This window comes from Rhopalosiphum padi, chromosome 3 (genome assembly GCF_020882245.1).
Source record: "Rhopalosiphum padi isolate XX-2018 chromosome 3, ASM2088224v1, whole genome shotgun sequence".
NCBI lineage: Eukaryota > Metazoa > Arthropoda > Insecta > Hemiptera > Aphididae > Rhopalosiphum > Rhopalosiphum padi.
The window spans coordinates 22,138,830-22,154,076 of NC_083599.1; the positions used below are offsets into that span (position 1 = coordinate 22,138,830).

Genomic DNA, 15,247 nt, shown 5'->3' on the forward strand with positions numbered 1-15,247 from the left:
ATAGACATCAGTATAACAAAAACGATATCACCAATAGTATATAACATATCAACATTATAATATTATTATTACCCATACATTTTAACATATAATAAACAGTCGAACAAAAACTTAATGGAAATTTTAAACATAAACTAAAATATATAATTGTTAATAATATTATTATCAAACTACAGTTACATGCGAATCTCACTTTTCGTTATTGTCATACAATTTCATATTATATTATACTTTAAAGTATAGGTATAGGTACTGCTATATAATATTAGTTACTTAAAATAAATTCATGATTTTTTTATTGTCATCAAAGTACTATAAATTACTGGTTTTTTTTTAAACTGTACAATTTATTATCAATACAATTTATTAATATATTTGAATTATTTTAATCTTGAATGCCTGTTAATATAATATCTACTTTCTCAAACTAAATCGTGTTGTCCTTTTAAAATTTACCCGATAATATAATAAAATATTATCGACACAGCTTTAACGTTATTTTTTTTTTAATTATATCAATATAAATAATGTATTTTTTGTTTCATAAGAGATTTTTCTATTTTATTTTATTCCATCATATATAATATATATATATATATATATGTATATATGTTTAATTTTATATTACGTAGCTAATATAATATGTTTTAAAATATCAATAGTTAAAGAAAAATCAATAAAAAATATTAAATTTACGCATATAATTTTAAATACTAATGGATTAATATAATATTTAATGAATTACCTATAGACACTATTAAATAAATATAAACGCAATTTTAGATATTTTATGAAACAGTTTTTAAGTATTATTATATTAGCATGCTTTTAAATTGTATTATTAAACAATTAATAGTGGAAGAAATAAAGTGTAACGAATTATCGAATTGCTTTTTAAAAGTTTCATAAAATAGTTGTGATTAAATTGTTTAAGATTATTTAATCTAGAAATTTCCACTCCTATAGTCAATAATTTAAAATATTTGTTTACGTACCAATTATAATAATAATACGAATTTATGAAATATATTTCTAATAGATAAATACACGTTGTTAATAGAGTAACTATTATAAGTATTATTTTTAAAATTTCAAAATCAAATAACGTATAATATCATTCAGCATCATGCTTGAGATGATAGATAAAAATGGTAACTTTCAAACCACATTACTAACGTATGTAAATAAATTTAAATTTCAATAAGTAATTTTAAATTAAGTTTTTATTCTAAATATCATCATGTTACTTAATAGATATATTAGATATATATATTGATTTCCGTATAACAATAATAATAATTATGTTTTTAATTTAAAGTTTATTTAGAATAAAGTAAGATAATTTAAAATATGTATTTTATTTATGTTATCACTGTGGTTTAGGAGAACAGACGTAAAAATAAAATAAGTCAAAATCTACTTTAAATAAAATGTAAATGCATTATTTTTCGTGAAAATTATAGAAAAACGTGTTTTATAATAATAAGAATGTTATAAAATATGATTATAATTATAAGATCTATATTTACTTAAAACCTATTTAATATACATAATATCATTGTATCAACTAAATGTAAGTATTTCAGTATTTGTAGGTACCTATACTTATTAACTGAAATATTTATCCAAATCATCAACGAGAAACTTTTATAACGCTTTTACTAGAGTTTACGGTTTATTTTTTTTAATTTTTTTCGTTAAACTAACAATATTTTTGTGATAAAATATTTTCGCTTTTTATTATTTTTTTTTATGATGATTTGTATCAATGATAATAATAATAATAATAATAATAATAAAACACTTAAAAGTTATTCTATATTATAGCAGTATATTAATTTTAATTTTAATCTAAACTTAATTCTTAATGATACCTTACATATATTTTCACACATCAGCCTAACTTAAACTAATATCCGAATTCCCGCTTTGCGGGAATTCAGTCTCACTTTTCTGTCTTTGTTGTTAAGGCCCCTTGTCGACAGACAAGGTGAATAGCCTTTAAAACGGTAATAATAATTATTACAAAATAAAAAGTAATGCAAAATAATCAACACAAACATTAATCCAATATATAATATTCTTAGGTATAATTATTATGTTTCTATACACTATATTCTAGATACCCGAAAGCATCATATTTTATAATATAAATTAAATGTATTACCTTTTTATATTACGTATATTTGGTTATTCTATAATAGTTAAATTTTTGTAATACTAAAATCTCTCTTGAGCAATAATAAATTAAACTAGCAAGAAACCGTAGAAATAGTTTTAGTTGTATATTAAATATCATGTCCATATAGATATTTGATAAACTTTGATAAACTTATCAAGTGTTTAGAATAGTGGTAATAAACTAATACAATTATAATAATTGTAATATTAATATTAATAATATATTGTTAATAACACAACCATAATTTATTTTATTGAATATTTATCAAAATGTCTTGTCGGTTAATCCGTTACACATTTTATCTATATCAATATAAGAAGAAAGAGTGTACACTTTCTGGAACTGTACACATTTTATTAAGACGAGCGTTAAATGTTGAGTTTAGAAGTGACAGAATACGAACGATACGAAATATTTATTGAAAAAAAATATGACGCATATCGATGATATTATTATTTTCATGATGACGATTTCGTAAAATGAAGTCTGAAAAAGCATGTTTGTAAAAATGTGTCGACTTTTGATTTTACGACGTAATGACATGTAAATTGTTATAAACAGGGTTTAAGGCGATTGAATTTCCATAATATTTAATGCATTACAACTAAAACATAGACATAAACTGAGTATACTACGCTACCACTTCTAAGCACAATTTCAAGTAGTGCTTTACACCTGCATTTTACCCCCTATAAAGTCTTAACCCCCAACCCATGCATTATCTATCGCGAATAAAGAATTTTCAAAATATCGGAATCAAAACTCGAATAATTCTTAACTCTAAACAATAAAATCTATTTGTTGTGATTTATTCAAGTTAGTTTTTTTTAATAATTATATTATTAAAATGTATAATTTATTATGCTTTTTAGTATTTTTTTTTTTATTTTAAGTAGGCATATTTTATAGGAAAAAATATTCATAGCAATAGTAATATTATTATAATATTTTATGAGTTGAAATTATGTTCTAAGGAATTTAGATATAATATCCTATAAATTAAATAGGCACATAGTTTTTAAATAAAGTTTTAAGAAATTATTCGTATTAAGCATTAACTTAAATTGACCTATTTTGTCAATTAACCAATTGTAGGTTCCACTTTCAATACCCGATTTAATTCAATGCCTGAAATCTAAATTAAATAAATATTGGAAGCAAAACTTATTAATTTTCGATTATATAGAAAATGTTATTTTGGTGGTATTTGTATATTTTATAAATTTTACTACAAGTTTATAATGTCTTATTATATTTACTAATGTAGTTTATGGATAAATTGTAAAATTGAAATAATTAGACCTTTCATTGGTTTATTAAACATTATAAATTAAAACGTTTAAACGCCCTGTATCAGGTATTAAATATTAAAAGTCTAAACTTTAGCTTAGCTATTTATTAAAGTTCTTTTAATATAACATTTGTTAAAATATTATATCGAACTTTAACAGTTTTTAGAGAATTAAAAATAATTAATATTAATATTTATACTATCCAAATTCCAATTAATAAGACAATTTTTCACGTAATCGGCTTTGAACATTAATGAACATAACGTTTTATGTTTAATCTGTTAAACATTTAGTAATTAATTAAAAAGGTATGGTTGACTTGAGAAATTTTCGGTCTTATTCTTATACGTCTTAGCGGCGAGCATAATACCTTTTGAGAACTATTTAAACTGGTATTTTAACTATATTTTTAGCAATTACTACCGAACCCTGATTGTAATAAAAATAAAGATGTTGAAATATCACATTACATCATGCATGTTATTACGTGCGATCGTTGGTAGTTATCATATACCATATTGCGAATCGTTTTGCCAGAAAAAGCTTCACTGCCATTTTTATGATACCAAAGTATTATGTTTTAATTAATTTGAATATTTTAATTAAAAATGTTGAAATTTTAAATTCTTTAATATTTTACGTTTTTATATACGATATCGTTTGGATATTATGATAAAATAATATTTTTTCGTAATTTGAGTGTCAAATACCGATTAGCGTAAACTAAAATAAATCCGTTGTTAAAAAAAAAAATTTGTTTTTCTGTTAAAAACTATTTCACTGAACATTCTTCATGATTTATAATTAAAAACAAATTTGTAACATGAATGATTAAATTATTTAACTATTGTGTATGAGTAGTATATAATAATGCATTTTTTTTTCAAAAACTTGCAGGTATACGTATGTTTTAGTATCTACAAGAGAGTAATGATGAAAACACCAATTAAAGCTGTGTGAAAATATTTATATATTATGATTTAATGTTATTTGAATAAAACGTATTTGATAGAATTTAAATTTTAAAGTCATAACTCTATAGAAACATGCGGCGAATTAATGTTGACCGTGGGCGTACATTCCTTAAATATGGCTTAGTTGTATATTTTCTTAGATTTTTGAATCATTATATTTATTATCTATTTATGATTATTCAGACTCCATTTTACAAAAGTTTCAATATAACGTATGAGTTGTTAAAATAATAAAACGAACTGTAAAAGTATTAATCAAATCGTTTGCATTGTATCTTATAGATTTTATATTTTATTTAGTTATAATAAATAAAGAACGTATTGCAGAATAATCTCTGTGAATCTACTACCACTTTTTCTACTCGTGAAATGTATTGATAAATTTCTAAAACAGTCGATTAGTATAGAACATTGTACACATCTCTGTTTTGAAATGTAATTAAAAATTATTTATCTAACCAAATAGCTTACGAAAGACCCTCGGAATTGTTCACAGGTAATAAGTTTTAACTATAATTATCAACGTCAGACAAAATAAAAACATTAAAATACCAAGTAAGTTTAACGCTTTACGATCTTAACATTAAATTTTGGTCGTAGTTGTGTGTAAGTATATAATATTATCTTAACTCTATAATATATATTTATATATAATGCTGTTCTATTTATACATTAAACTATGTTTTTAATCACAATTCAACTTACTATTAAGTATATGCGTTTATTTAATTACGTGAAGGCGTATAATACGCTTATAACACGACTTTAACAGGCATTCAAAATTGATAATAATTTACACAAAAAAAAAAATGAATTAAATTAGTCGTTAGTTAAAAATATAATCAATATAATATTATGATGAAGAATAAGTGTGTCTATATGCTTACCTTAATCTTGTTTTATACAAGAACAAGCGCAACAGATCAGGTAATTCATCGTCGGAAGGAAGACAAATGGTAAGTTTCTGTGAATGGACGTAGGATTTGCTTTGAATATATATGAACATAATATTGTGTACCTAGGTGTTCTGGGCTTTACTGTCGACGCAATATTGTCTTTATGACATTTACCATCTAGAATTCCATGGTCTGATAAGTGGCGAAGATTTATACTGTAAACACGAAGCAAACTGTTATTATACGATTAACAATTAATTAATGGAACTCATTATACAATTTATTGTACATAAGACATAACATTTCGAAAGCGAGGATGAATAAGAAGTCTGAAATATTAAACTCGAAAACGTATAATCAATCAAATTAAGCACTATAGCTTTCTACAATGTTTGTACTGAGATTTATTCGACTTAATATTTATCCTTTAAATTTGGTGTATTGTTTGATGCTGCGGTATGAACAGAAGATGTTTTCCCATCGCAGATGAAAGGGAATGGATTCAAAAATAATAAATAGGATGCTGTTTGCTAGGAGTTTGTATAAATTAGAGTGTATTTAAATTAACATCTACTGATTTTATCGGCCCGCTGATTGATGTATATTTTTATAGCGCTACAATAATTATATTGTAATATGGACGTCATTGCTATAGTAGTTATATAAAATAAAAGCTTTCGGGATAAATTCTCATACCCCATCTTTGATATACATTTGACAATAAATTGCTTAACAAGCTCATCTTAAGTATGGTTATAAAAGTGATACCTATTTATAAATGACCACAATAAATATACATTAAATTTCAATGCTAAAGAAAATTCATAGTCCTTTTAATACGCTATGGTAGTTCAGCTTATTTAAGTTTTTTTTTCCGAATAACAGTTAATGTATGTAATAATAACCAGTGTAACAAACAAATTTAATTTAATTCAAAAATCAATTGCAGAAGATTGCAATATAAACGGTAGGTATTACTTTGAATGAATAAGACAATTTATTTATTTAAACAATAAAAAAATAAACAATAAATATAATATTTACATAAAAATTCCATTAACTAAAATTTGGCTTTTTTAGATATTTTTTTCTTAGTTAAAGGTTCGGTTAGCTTGAGCATACTATAGTTATATTAACATTTAGTCGTAGGTACGTGAAAAATGTTACAAACGACAAATTTTCAACTACATAATTCCGAAAGTAATTAAATTAACAAAAGTCTAGAAATACTTAGTGGTTAGTGGTTTCTCTATATTGAAAAAACATTTATGTACGATAAAAACGTGACGCGTTCTTGAAATGCACACATTTATTGTCGTTATTTATCACGATGATAAAAAAGAATTTCTTTAAATCTCGACAAAATAACATTAATCATCTTAAAAAAAATCATCATTTATATGTCAATTACCAACTTTATCATAATTCATACTTTGAATGCTTGTAAAAAATAATTATGTGACTTTACGTTCAAGTTTTTATTTTTCTAAATTCTAGTAAGAAAAACTTATGACAAAATAATTTTTAAAAACCTTTTTTTAGAAAAGAAACTAAAAAAAAGTGTAGAAACGTCCATGAATAGCTCAAAAACAACCAAAATATTTTGAAAATTATAAAATGGCAAAATCGACTAAACCGGCATGTCTAATGTCTACAACTTGGTATTTTTAATGCTGAAATAAATTTTAATTAAATTTACGGATACTCGTTTTTGAACTTGGAGCAAAATAACAAGATTGATTTAGTCAAATATTGGTGTTTATCAAATGTTTTAGTTTACACGTGATTTTTTGTTTTGTTTCTTTTTCGTTTCCGAAGTCTTACCCGATTATTGTTTATTATTAAATATATTATATCGATCCGCTTGTGATCTAACATTATTCCACGTGTCTCATAACTTATATTATTATATACATAATAAATATAATTAATATTTATTTTAAATTTTTCGCAAAAATAACCTGACGACGATATGATAAAAATTAAAAACGAAATCGTATCCATAATAATTGACCACGTCGATGGTCTGCAAATAAGTGCTTTGTGCTCATCTCCCTAGTTTAGAAATCGCGCGTTAAATGTTTAGGAACCACTGTCACAATATTTAAAAAAAAAATTATAATTGCCTGAGGTGTAACTGTCGCAGTATTTTCGATCTCTTCGCCGTTTGGTTTCACGTTCATATAGTGCCCTTGTGAAAAGTGCCTGGGTCGCGACATCAACGACTCGTAGCCTGGTCGTTTTTTGCCTGCAGTGCCATTGGAAGTGACGGACGCCGCGGTGATCGGTACGACGGAAAACTGTTCGTCTTCGTTGTCTCCCGTTGGGTAATTGTTCGATTTCTCGTGGCGCATCAGTTCTTTTAGTTCTTGAAATCTGTCTTTGGCCGTCAGGCGCATGGCGATTACTGGTATTTTAGTTAAGGGATGATAACCCAGACGAAATAAATTTGCTTTTCTCGTTAACTGATCGTCCATGATAGCTCTCGTTGTAGTGGTCAGCCTAGCGATTTTTTCAAACGGTCTGAGTTGCCTGTAAATATGAAATCTGGAAATTCATAATAAATTAAATTTGTATAATTTATATATTTCACATTTAGAGTCACATACAATGCATTTAATACATCAAAAATCTAGGAAATATAAATGCGTGATATTATGCAGGCACTAACAATATTCCAAAACTATAGATTTATGAAATATAAACTTGATTAAAAAATATGAATGTGGGTACTTTATTTATTCAAAAGTATGTTTTTGGTTTGAAAGGAACAAATAAATAATATGTGTATAATTATATATATATAGATATATAATGTATATTATTAAAACAATAAATAGATAAACTTCATAAAATAAAAGATATTTTTTGAAAAAATGTAATATGCATAATAAACTTGAAATAATTAAATATCATATTGCTTTTATTATATTTGTATAGTATGCCAAAGAAAAGATGCTGCTTTAAAAAAATATGTAATAAGACATAACAAAAAAACAGTTAGGTATATCTGGTATTTGCATTTCAATTTATTCACGTTCAAAATATGAAAAACAAATGCAAAATTAAATTTTGTTCCTAATAATAATTTTGTATTTATAATAGAAGTCAAATAAGGAATCGACTGAGGACCATTAAATTATCATACTATTATAATAGCAAGTATTAAATCAAAAATATATATTATTTTTGAATTTATTTAGAATTTAGAGTAAAATTGATCGGTATGCAAATTCAGTAAAATCACAACCTTGCAGGTAATAACGATTTTATATAATATAATATTTCCTATAATCTCGTTTTGATTATCATGCTTTTCATATTATGATTGTAATTAAATTATTTACATGGTTAGGCAACCTTACCAATCAGTTAAATTAAATATTTACTACTTTTTTACGATAATAAATTATATAATATTATTTTAAAAATCAAAAATATAAATACATATTGATACAAATAAATGCAATAGAATTACAACACAATAGGATATTTACAATACTAAGATATTGCAATAAGTATTAGATAAAAATAATTTCATTTATATTCGTACATATACTTACATTTTTTATATTTATATAGGCATTAAAATTAGTCAAAATCGAAATGTATTATTTGTAAACAAAATCGGCATAACAGTTTATAATTTGATATATTTTATTGGGAAACGTTTGATAAAAATGTTTTGGTATTGAAGGCATTTATTTTAAATTTTTTTATATTTTTAGAGCGGGTAAAAGAAAGGATTTCATGGCAATCAATAACATTTCATATTAAATTATGTAAGAAGCGAAAGATTAAACATTTAAAACGAACGACTGACATTATTCAGAAATAAATTAAGAAACAGAAGTGCACATTTAGTATGATCCATGTTTTAATGGGTTTGATAATGTTAAATTTAAATCAGATAAAATTCAAAAAAAAAATTATTTTTACGTATTTGACGATTTCGTCTTCCTTAGATGTATTATATATTCAAATCAAAAGGCAATATTCGAGCAACCGTGAGAGAAGTCGAGTGTTTTGAGTTATGTTTGATCATTAAACAAACAACATGTTCTTTTAATAAATCTAAGGTTGCGTATTAATTTATTCTTTTTATTTCATTATTATTGGATAAATTTAATATGAGTCAAACATTATACTATAAGATACTTAAAATTAGATACTAGATCAAGATTTAATCCGGAGATTAAATTATTAAAATTAATCATTTATTTTTTTTATTATTATTTTTATTATTATTATTATTATTATTATTATTATAAAAACAAAGCACACCAATATACATTTTATTAATATTTAGTTTTAGTTTCAGTGAGTAATTTCTAAAGATTATTAATATTATTTTGAAGACTAACAACTGTGTCTTGATTTGTTTTTGTTATGTTCGCGATCTTTGTATTGATAGTAAATAAAAACAGTCTGGAGTACTGGACGAAGTCAGTGAAATCATTTACACAAATAATTATTTATTTACTTAATTAGATGGACATTAGCTCAATTACAAATGGTACAAAAATGTCAAAATTCAATGTGTCCATATTATTTGCCTGTCTCAGTGAATAGATAATTATTTCATTCCTTAGATAATCTATACACATGAAGTAAAGAAGAAGGAAACAATGTTTCGTGGTAGAACGTGTGGGAACTCTAAAATGAATGCGTTTTTAATATATTTTAATAATATGTTTTTAATATTGATTATTATTAAGAAACGTACAACAATAATTTGATATTTTTAAAAATATGAATTTGGAAACATGTTTATAAATGATTAATAGTTTGAATATTGGATGTTAGTTAGTTAGCTGGGAAAAATAGAAAGATTACCGATCTTTAAAATTGGGAAAATAAAATATGGTAAGTATAGTGAACAGAGGGTACAACTCTCTACCTTTTTTTTTTTAAAATATAAAATCACAAAATACTGGAGTATAACAAATCACAATTCAAAACTAGTTTAATGGACCGTAAACTAAATGATTGATCAAGAATTCGACGAGATCGTGAAATGAGAACCATTTCCCTTTTAATATTAAACGTAGCAAAATGTCAGTTCTTAATAACTTTTAGTATAAGTAATATTTTGATGAATTAGTATTAAAAAAATTTAAAAATGTTTGTACGGGTGTAATAAGTTTTAAAAAATTATTTCTGATATCTAAAAAAAATATACACACTGTTGGAAAATATTTTGTCATTAATTGTACTTAATAACATAATATATTACCTGTCTGGAATGGTTCTTTCAAACATCATTGATTTCTGTCTGTTTATATATCTTGGCTTAATGTAATCTTCCCACGTATTAAATGTAAACGGATCGAAAGTCAGCGGTAAATTGTTGGCTGACTGTGTCATCTGAATTTGACGCTGATATGTGCGCCACATTAGGCGCAATTCGAGGCAGCTGGGTTCGTCCAAAAAATCTTCGGGTTGTGAAATAATTTTCACCTCATTCATTACGTCTTGTCCAATTTTCGGCTCAGGTTTCCGACGATCTATGACTGTTACTTTAGGACCATACATTTTGACCCTTGGATGAGTGGTACAATCCGAATACTTATTGAGTATTAATATGAGTGAGATGTACAATACGACGCTGATTTTCATCAGGTCCATCTATAAAATTAAAAACAAATATTTAATTTAATTTATAAATATCAAGTTGTTACGTCATATGGCTCAACGAAAAAAGGCGTTTGTTTTTAAAAAGGGTTAACTATGGTGATAATATATGTATATTGTATACGTTTTGGTTTTTTCAACGTCGTATTATACTATTACTATTATAATGAGTAACTAAATTTAAAATTCTTCAAAGAAGAGATTAATAGAACTCAATGAACGCAACAGGTCTGCGCCTAAAAATGATTTGTCAAACAATGCGACTATTTATTCTCGTTTGAAGAATTTATTGAATTCAGTTTTTTATTAGAAATCCAACAATATATTTTTAATTAGAAATGATACATTTAATGGCAGTCATTAAGTACCTATAATATAATATATATTATATTGTATTGTTTCCAAATAAAATGATTCAAATGTATAAACATACATAATTAATTAAAGTGCTGTATTTAATGTATATTAATATAATATGTATTGTACCATATCGAATGAGTTTTAAAATTGTAATACAATTTAACAGCGACTTGTAAGGTATTAAGTTTGTTTTGAAACAAAGTATAATTCAAAAATATTTACCAATATACAATTATAGGTGTTTTGAGGAAGTATACTTACCGATTTTAATTATTATTGATAATATTAAAACGATGAAATATTAGTTTGATTATTTTAATTATAATAATTATAGAACGATAATTATCTTTAAATTGCGAGTAAAGCGAGTAATATGCAATTGTTTTTAAAATATTATGTTTAAGTTTTCTGTTAAAGCATTATTCTATTAATATAAAGAAGATAATTTTTAAATCTTTTCAAAAATGTTGTCATGTTGTTTAATTACTAATTATTAATTAGTTTTAACTTTCAGATTAGTGTCTTTGTTTTATAAAATATTATATATTATCATCTAATATGTAATTAAATAAAACGTATTAATATATTTAAAAACATTTATTTTTATTTTTGAAAAGTAACCTAATAGGACCAAGAACTCGTATCGGGAGAGGGATGCAACTCTTCTACTATTTTTTTTTCGTACTCGAATTATTTTATTTTATTAGAACGGCACAAATTAATGCTCAAAATAATTATTTTAGAAATGTAGTTTAAAATCGTTGTTAATAATATTATAATTTTTATCAACATTTTTTTTTTTTTTGAACCATCATAGTTTTAATGTTAGTAGCAAAATTTAATAAATAAAAAAAAAATATATTTTACTGTTACCTATTGTAGTCTAGACATTATGCATACCTATCACATTCACATGTTATGATCTATACAGTTATGAGATTGTAATATAGGATTTGGAAAAATTAAATAAAACACCTTATTTACTAAATATGTTGCTTGCTAAATCCTTAAATGTCCAAATAGCTGAGTACTCACTAATAGACTAATACCTAAGTTGTTTATTGAACATTAACTTATTACTAAATGTTTCATTGTGAATTTGAAATATGGTCATTAAACTCAACTATAATTTTGTATTTTTTATTTTTTTGTAATAATATTATAAATTGTTTTTAATTTGTTTTAATTTTATGTGTAACATGTTAATAACAATATAAATAATATGTAATTATATTATTATAAAATATTACAATAATGTAAATTTAGGTTAAACTTTGAGAAAGCCAAATCAGTATTAATTATTTGAAAATAAATATATAATTAAACTATAGTATTATTTGTAATATACTTTTGATCCATTTCGCAAACGATCAGATAACTACAATTTTGTAAAAATAGAAAATATCTGCGAACGTATACATGACTTGTTCAAAAATGTATTTTTTATAAATCTGAGTGAATATCTGTCAATACAAAATTAGTAACAGGTAATTACTATCGATTTTTTTGATTTATTTCATTGGAAACATTTTAATGCTGTTACGGACAAGCCGACTTTACAATATTAACAGAATTAAAATTCTATACGTATTTTAATTTGGTTACAAGCAAAATTAAATTATTCATTGATACAATGTGTGTGTGCGTGCTTTTAAAACAGGCTATTAAAACAAAAATAATATATCTTTGTACGGAGAATTGATTTTACGGCAAAAAGCACTATTACGTACGTTTATGAAATGATTTTTAAAACTAATTATGCGCATAGGATTTTTTTTTTAATTTGACAACCGTAAAAAAATGTAACAATATCGATGTACAGTCACGACTTTCCAAACTCCGTTTGACCGATGCGCGGCCATAAGCGGCACTTGGTAGAAACTCGTGTGGGTGCAAACGTTTATGGTGATTCACAACCTGTAGGGGTGTTTCCCCGCATCACCGAATATTTAACTGTTGCTATTACAAAAGCAATATGAAAAAATCTTAATGTAAAACTGTATTCTATATTATTTAAATTAGTATAATATTTTTGACTATGTTGTCTGTGGGTGTAAAATGATACTTTTGCCCCCCTAGAAAAATTGTCGTGGTTGCAACTGCACTCTCGTACCCCCCCCCCCCCCACACATGCACCAATGGTAGCATTGGATTACTACTGTGTACACGTAATAGTATAACAATAATATCACATAGCGACCCGTCTATTATTAATCTTACAACCACGAATATTATTATTATACTGTACGGGACGTGACGACGCGGCCGGCCGACTTCCTCCACGCCATCGCGTCCGATCGAGATACGAAACGGGACGACCGCGTCGCGTACAACACGCCCGTCGGCGGCAAAGGCTTTCCAGTCTGATATCGACAATATCAATCCATCCGACCGACGTCGCCGTCACACTCGAAAAATATCACGTCTTACACTCGACCGTATATTTCGCCAAAACCGTTGCGGTAATTCACATTATAATATTATTATTGTTTATTCCGTTGACGTTCACATGATATTATATTAATCACACACACACACACACATATATACCACTGGTAATATACTATGCGCACACGTCCACTGTATTCTAAACGTGTGCGTTTCGACTTATATATCCGTCACGAGTGTCACCTACGCGTTCCACGTCTCAATACGCCAAAAACGGAAATGGCATCGGCCAAGCACACCGACTGTGCTCCAAACGTCGTATACATCCGTGTGCGACATCCCCTACACCAGTCGCCACAGTGTTCCGTGTCGACGTTATTGCATGCGCTGTGGCGACGTTTCTCAACTCGGCACCGCGATAGATAATTTGATTTAATATAATGGTCGCGTTCATTCGAAGTTCAGAAAAAGTCTGTCCTTTCGCGACGGACGGAGATTTGAAATAGGTACATAAAAATAAAACGTTTTGTGGTGATGACAAAAACGAATTCCGTAGATAGGTAAGTGCTTATAGTTTTTAATTCCGCCGTAGAAGCCTTCTCGTCGATGGTCGTGGACAACAGGGGGGCATGTCCACTACCAACCGTGCGCGTACAAATTATAATATTAATTATGATTAAGAGGACGTCGTACCTGCGTGTGTTGTCTCCCGTCTTACACACGTAAGGTATAGACAAAACAAGTTTATGCAGTCTGAGTAAAACTCGCTCAATTTTGGTTCTAGAGTAAATATACTTATTATAAAATTAAAGGATGACAATATTTTGGAGGACAAAGCGATAAGTTAAAAAAAAATAAAATAAAATTCTAAAAACTTAAAGGTTTGTTTAAAAATTTTGAAATTTTTGTTAATTTTAAACGATTATAATGAACATTATATTGGGAATAATGGAAAAAACTCAGCGTTTTGCCCTCCAAAATATTGTCATATTTTAATTTCATCATAGGTATATTTACTCTAGAATCAAAATTGAGCGGGTTCTACTCAGGCTGCGTAAACGCGTTTTGTCTATGTCGTCGTACCGTACGTGTGCAAGACAGAGGCAACACACGCGGGAGCGAATTCCTCTTAATAATATACATTCTAAACGTTTTGTATTTGTAACAAGCGTAGGATGTTGATCATTCGTCCTATAAATTAAATAATAAACATATCCGATAAGGATAAAATTATTATTTATTTTGAGGGAATCGTGAGGCGATCGACTTCATTTTTGAACTATTTCGGGGTCGCAACGCTAAAAACGTTGAGAAACGATGAACTGTGATGACCATATTTTAAAAATAAAACTTGGAGAAACCGTTTTTAGTTCAACTTAGTTGTAAAAAAAAAAAATACTTCTGTAAATACTGTTAAATAATTTTTAAATATCTTAATATTTTGCATTAATACGTCGTTTTTCGTGTTTATAGCTGAAAATATTGTACGTCAGTACTCTAACAATCTTTCCGCGTAAATTT

At 26.1% G+C, this 15,247-nt stretch overlaps 1 protein-coding gene across 2 annotated transcripts in view; it reads right to left on the reverse strand.

The window, feature by feature from the left end:
- Positions 1-767: 767 nt before the first annotated feature.
- The window catches only part of LOC132927172 (uncharacterized), a 50,981-nt gene continuing 36,501 nt past the window's right edge, over positions 768-15,247 (reverse strand). Inside the window, exons 3-5 of one of the 2 annotated variants that reach the window (XM_060991647.1) lie at positions 10,581-10,972; positions 7,471-7,891; positions 768-5,559 (exon numbers count right to left, since the gene is read on the reverse strand). In XM_060991647.1, the coding sequence (XP_060847630.1) occupies positions 5,515-5,559; positions 7,471-7,891; positions 10,581-10,972 (858 nt within the window). In that variant the 3' untranslated portion in view covers positions 768-5,514. The remainder of the gene's footprint in view (positions 5,560-7,470; positions 7,892-10,580; positions 10,973-15,247) is intronic. The other variant, XM_060991646.1, reaches the window with a different exon arrangement.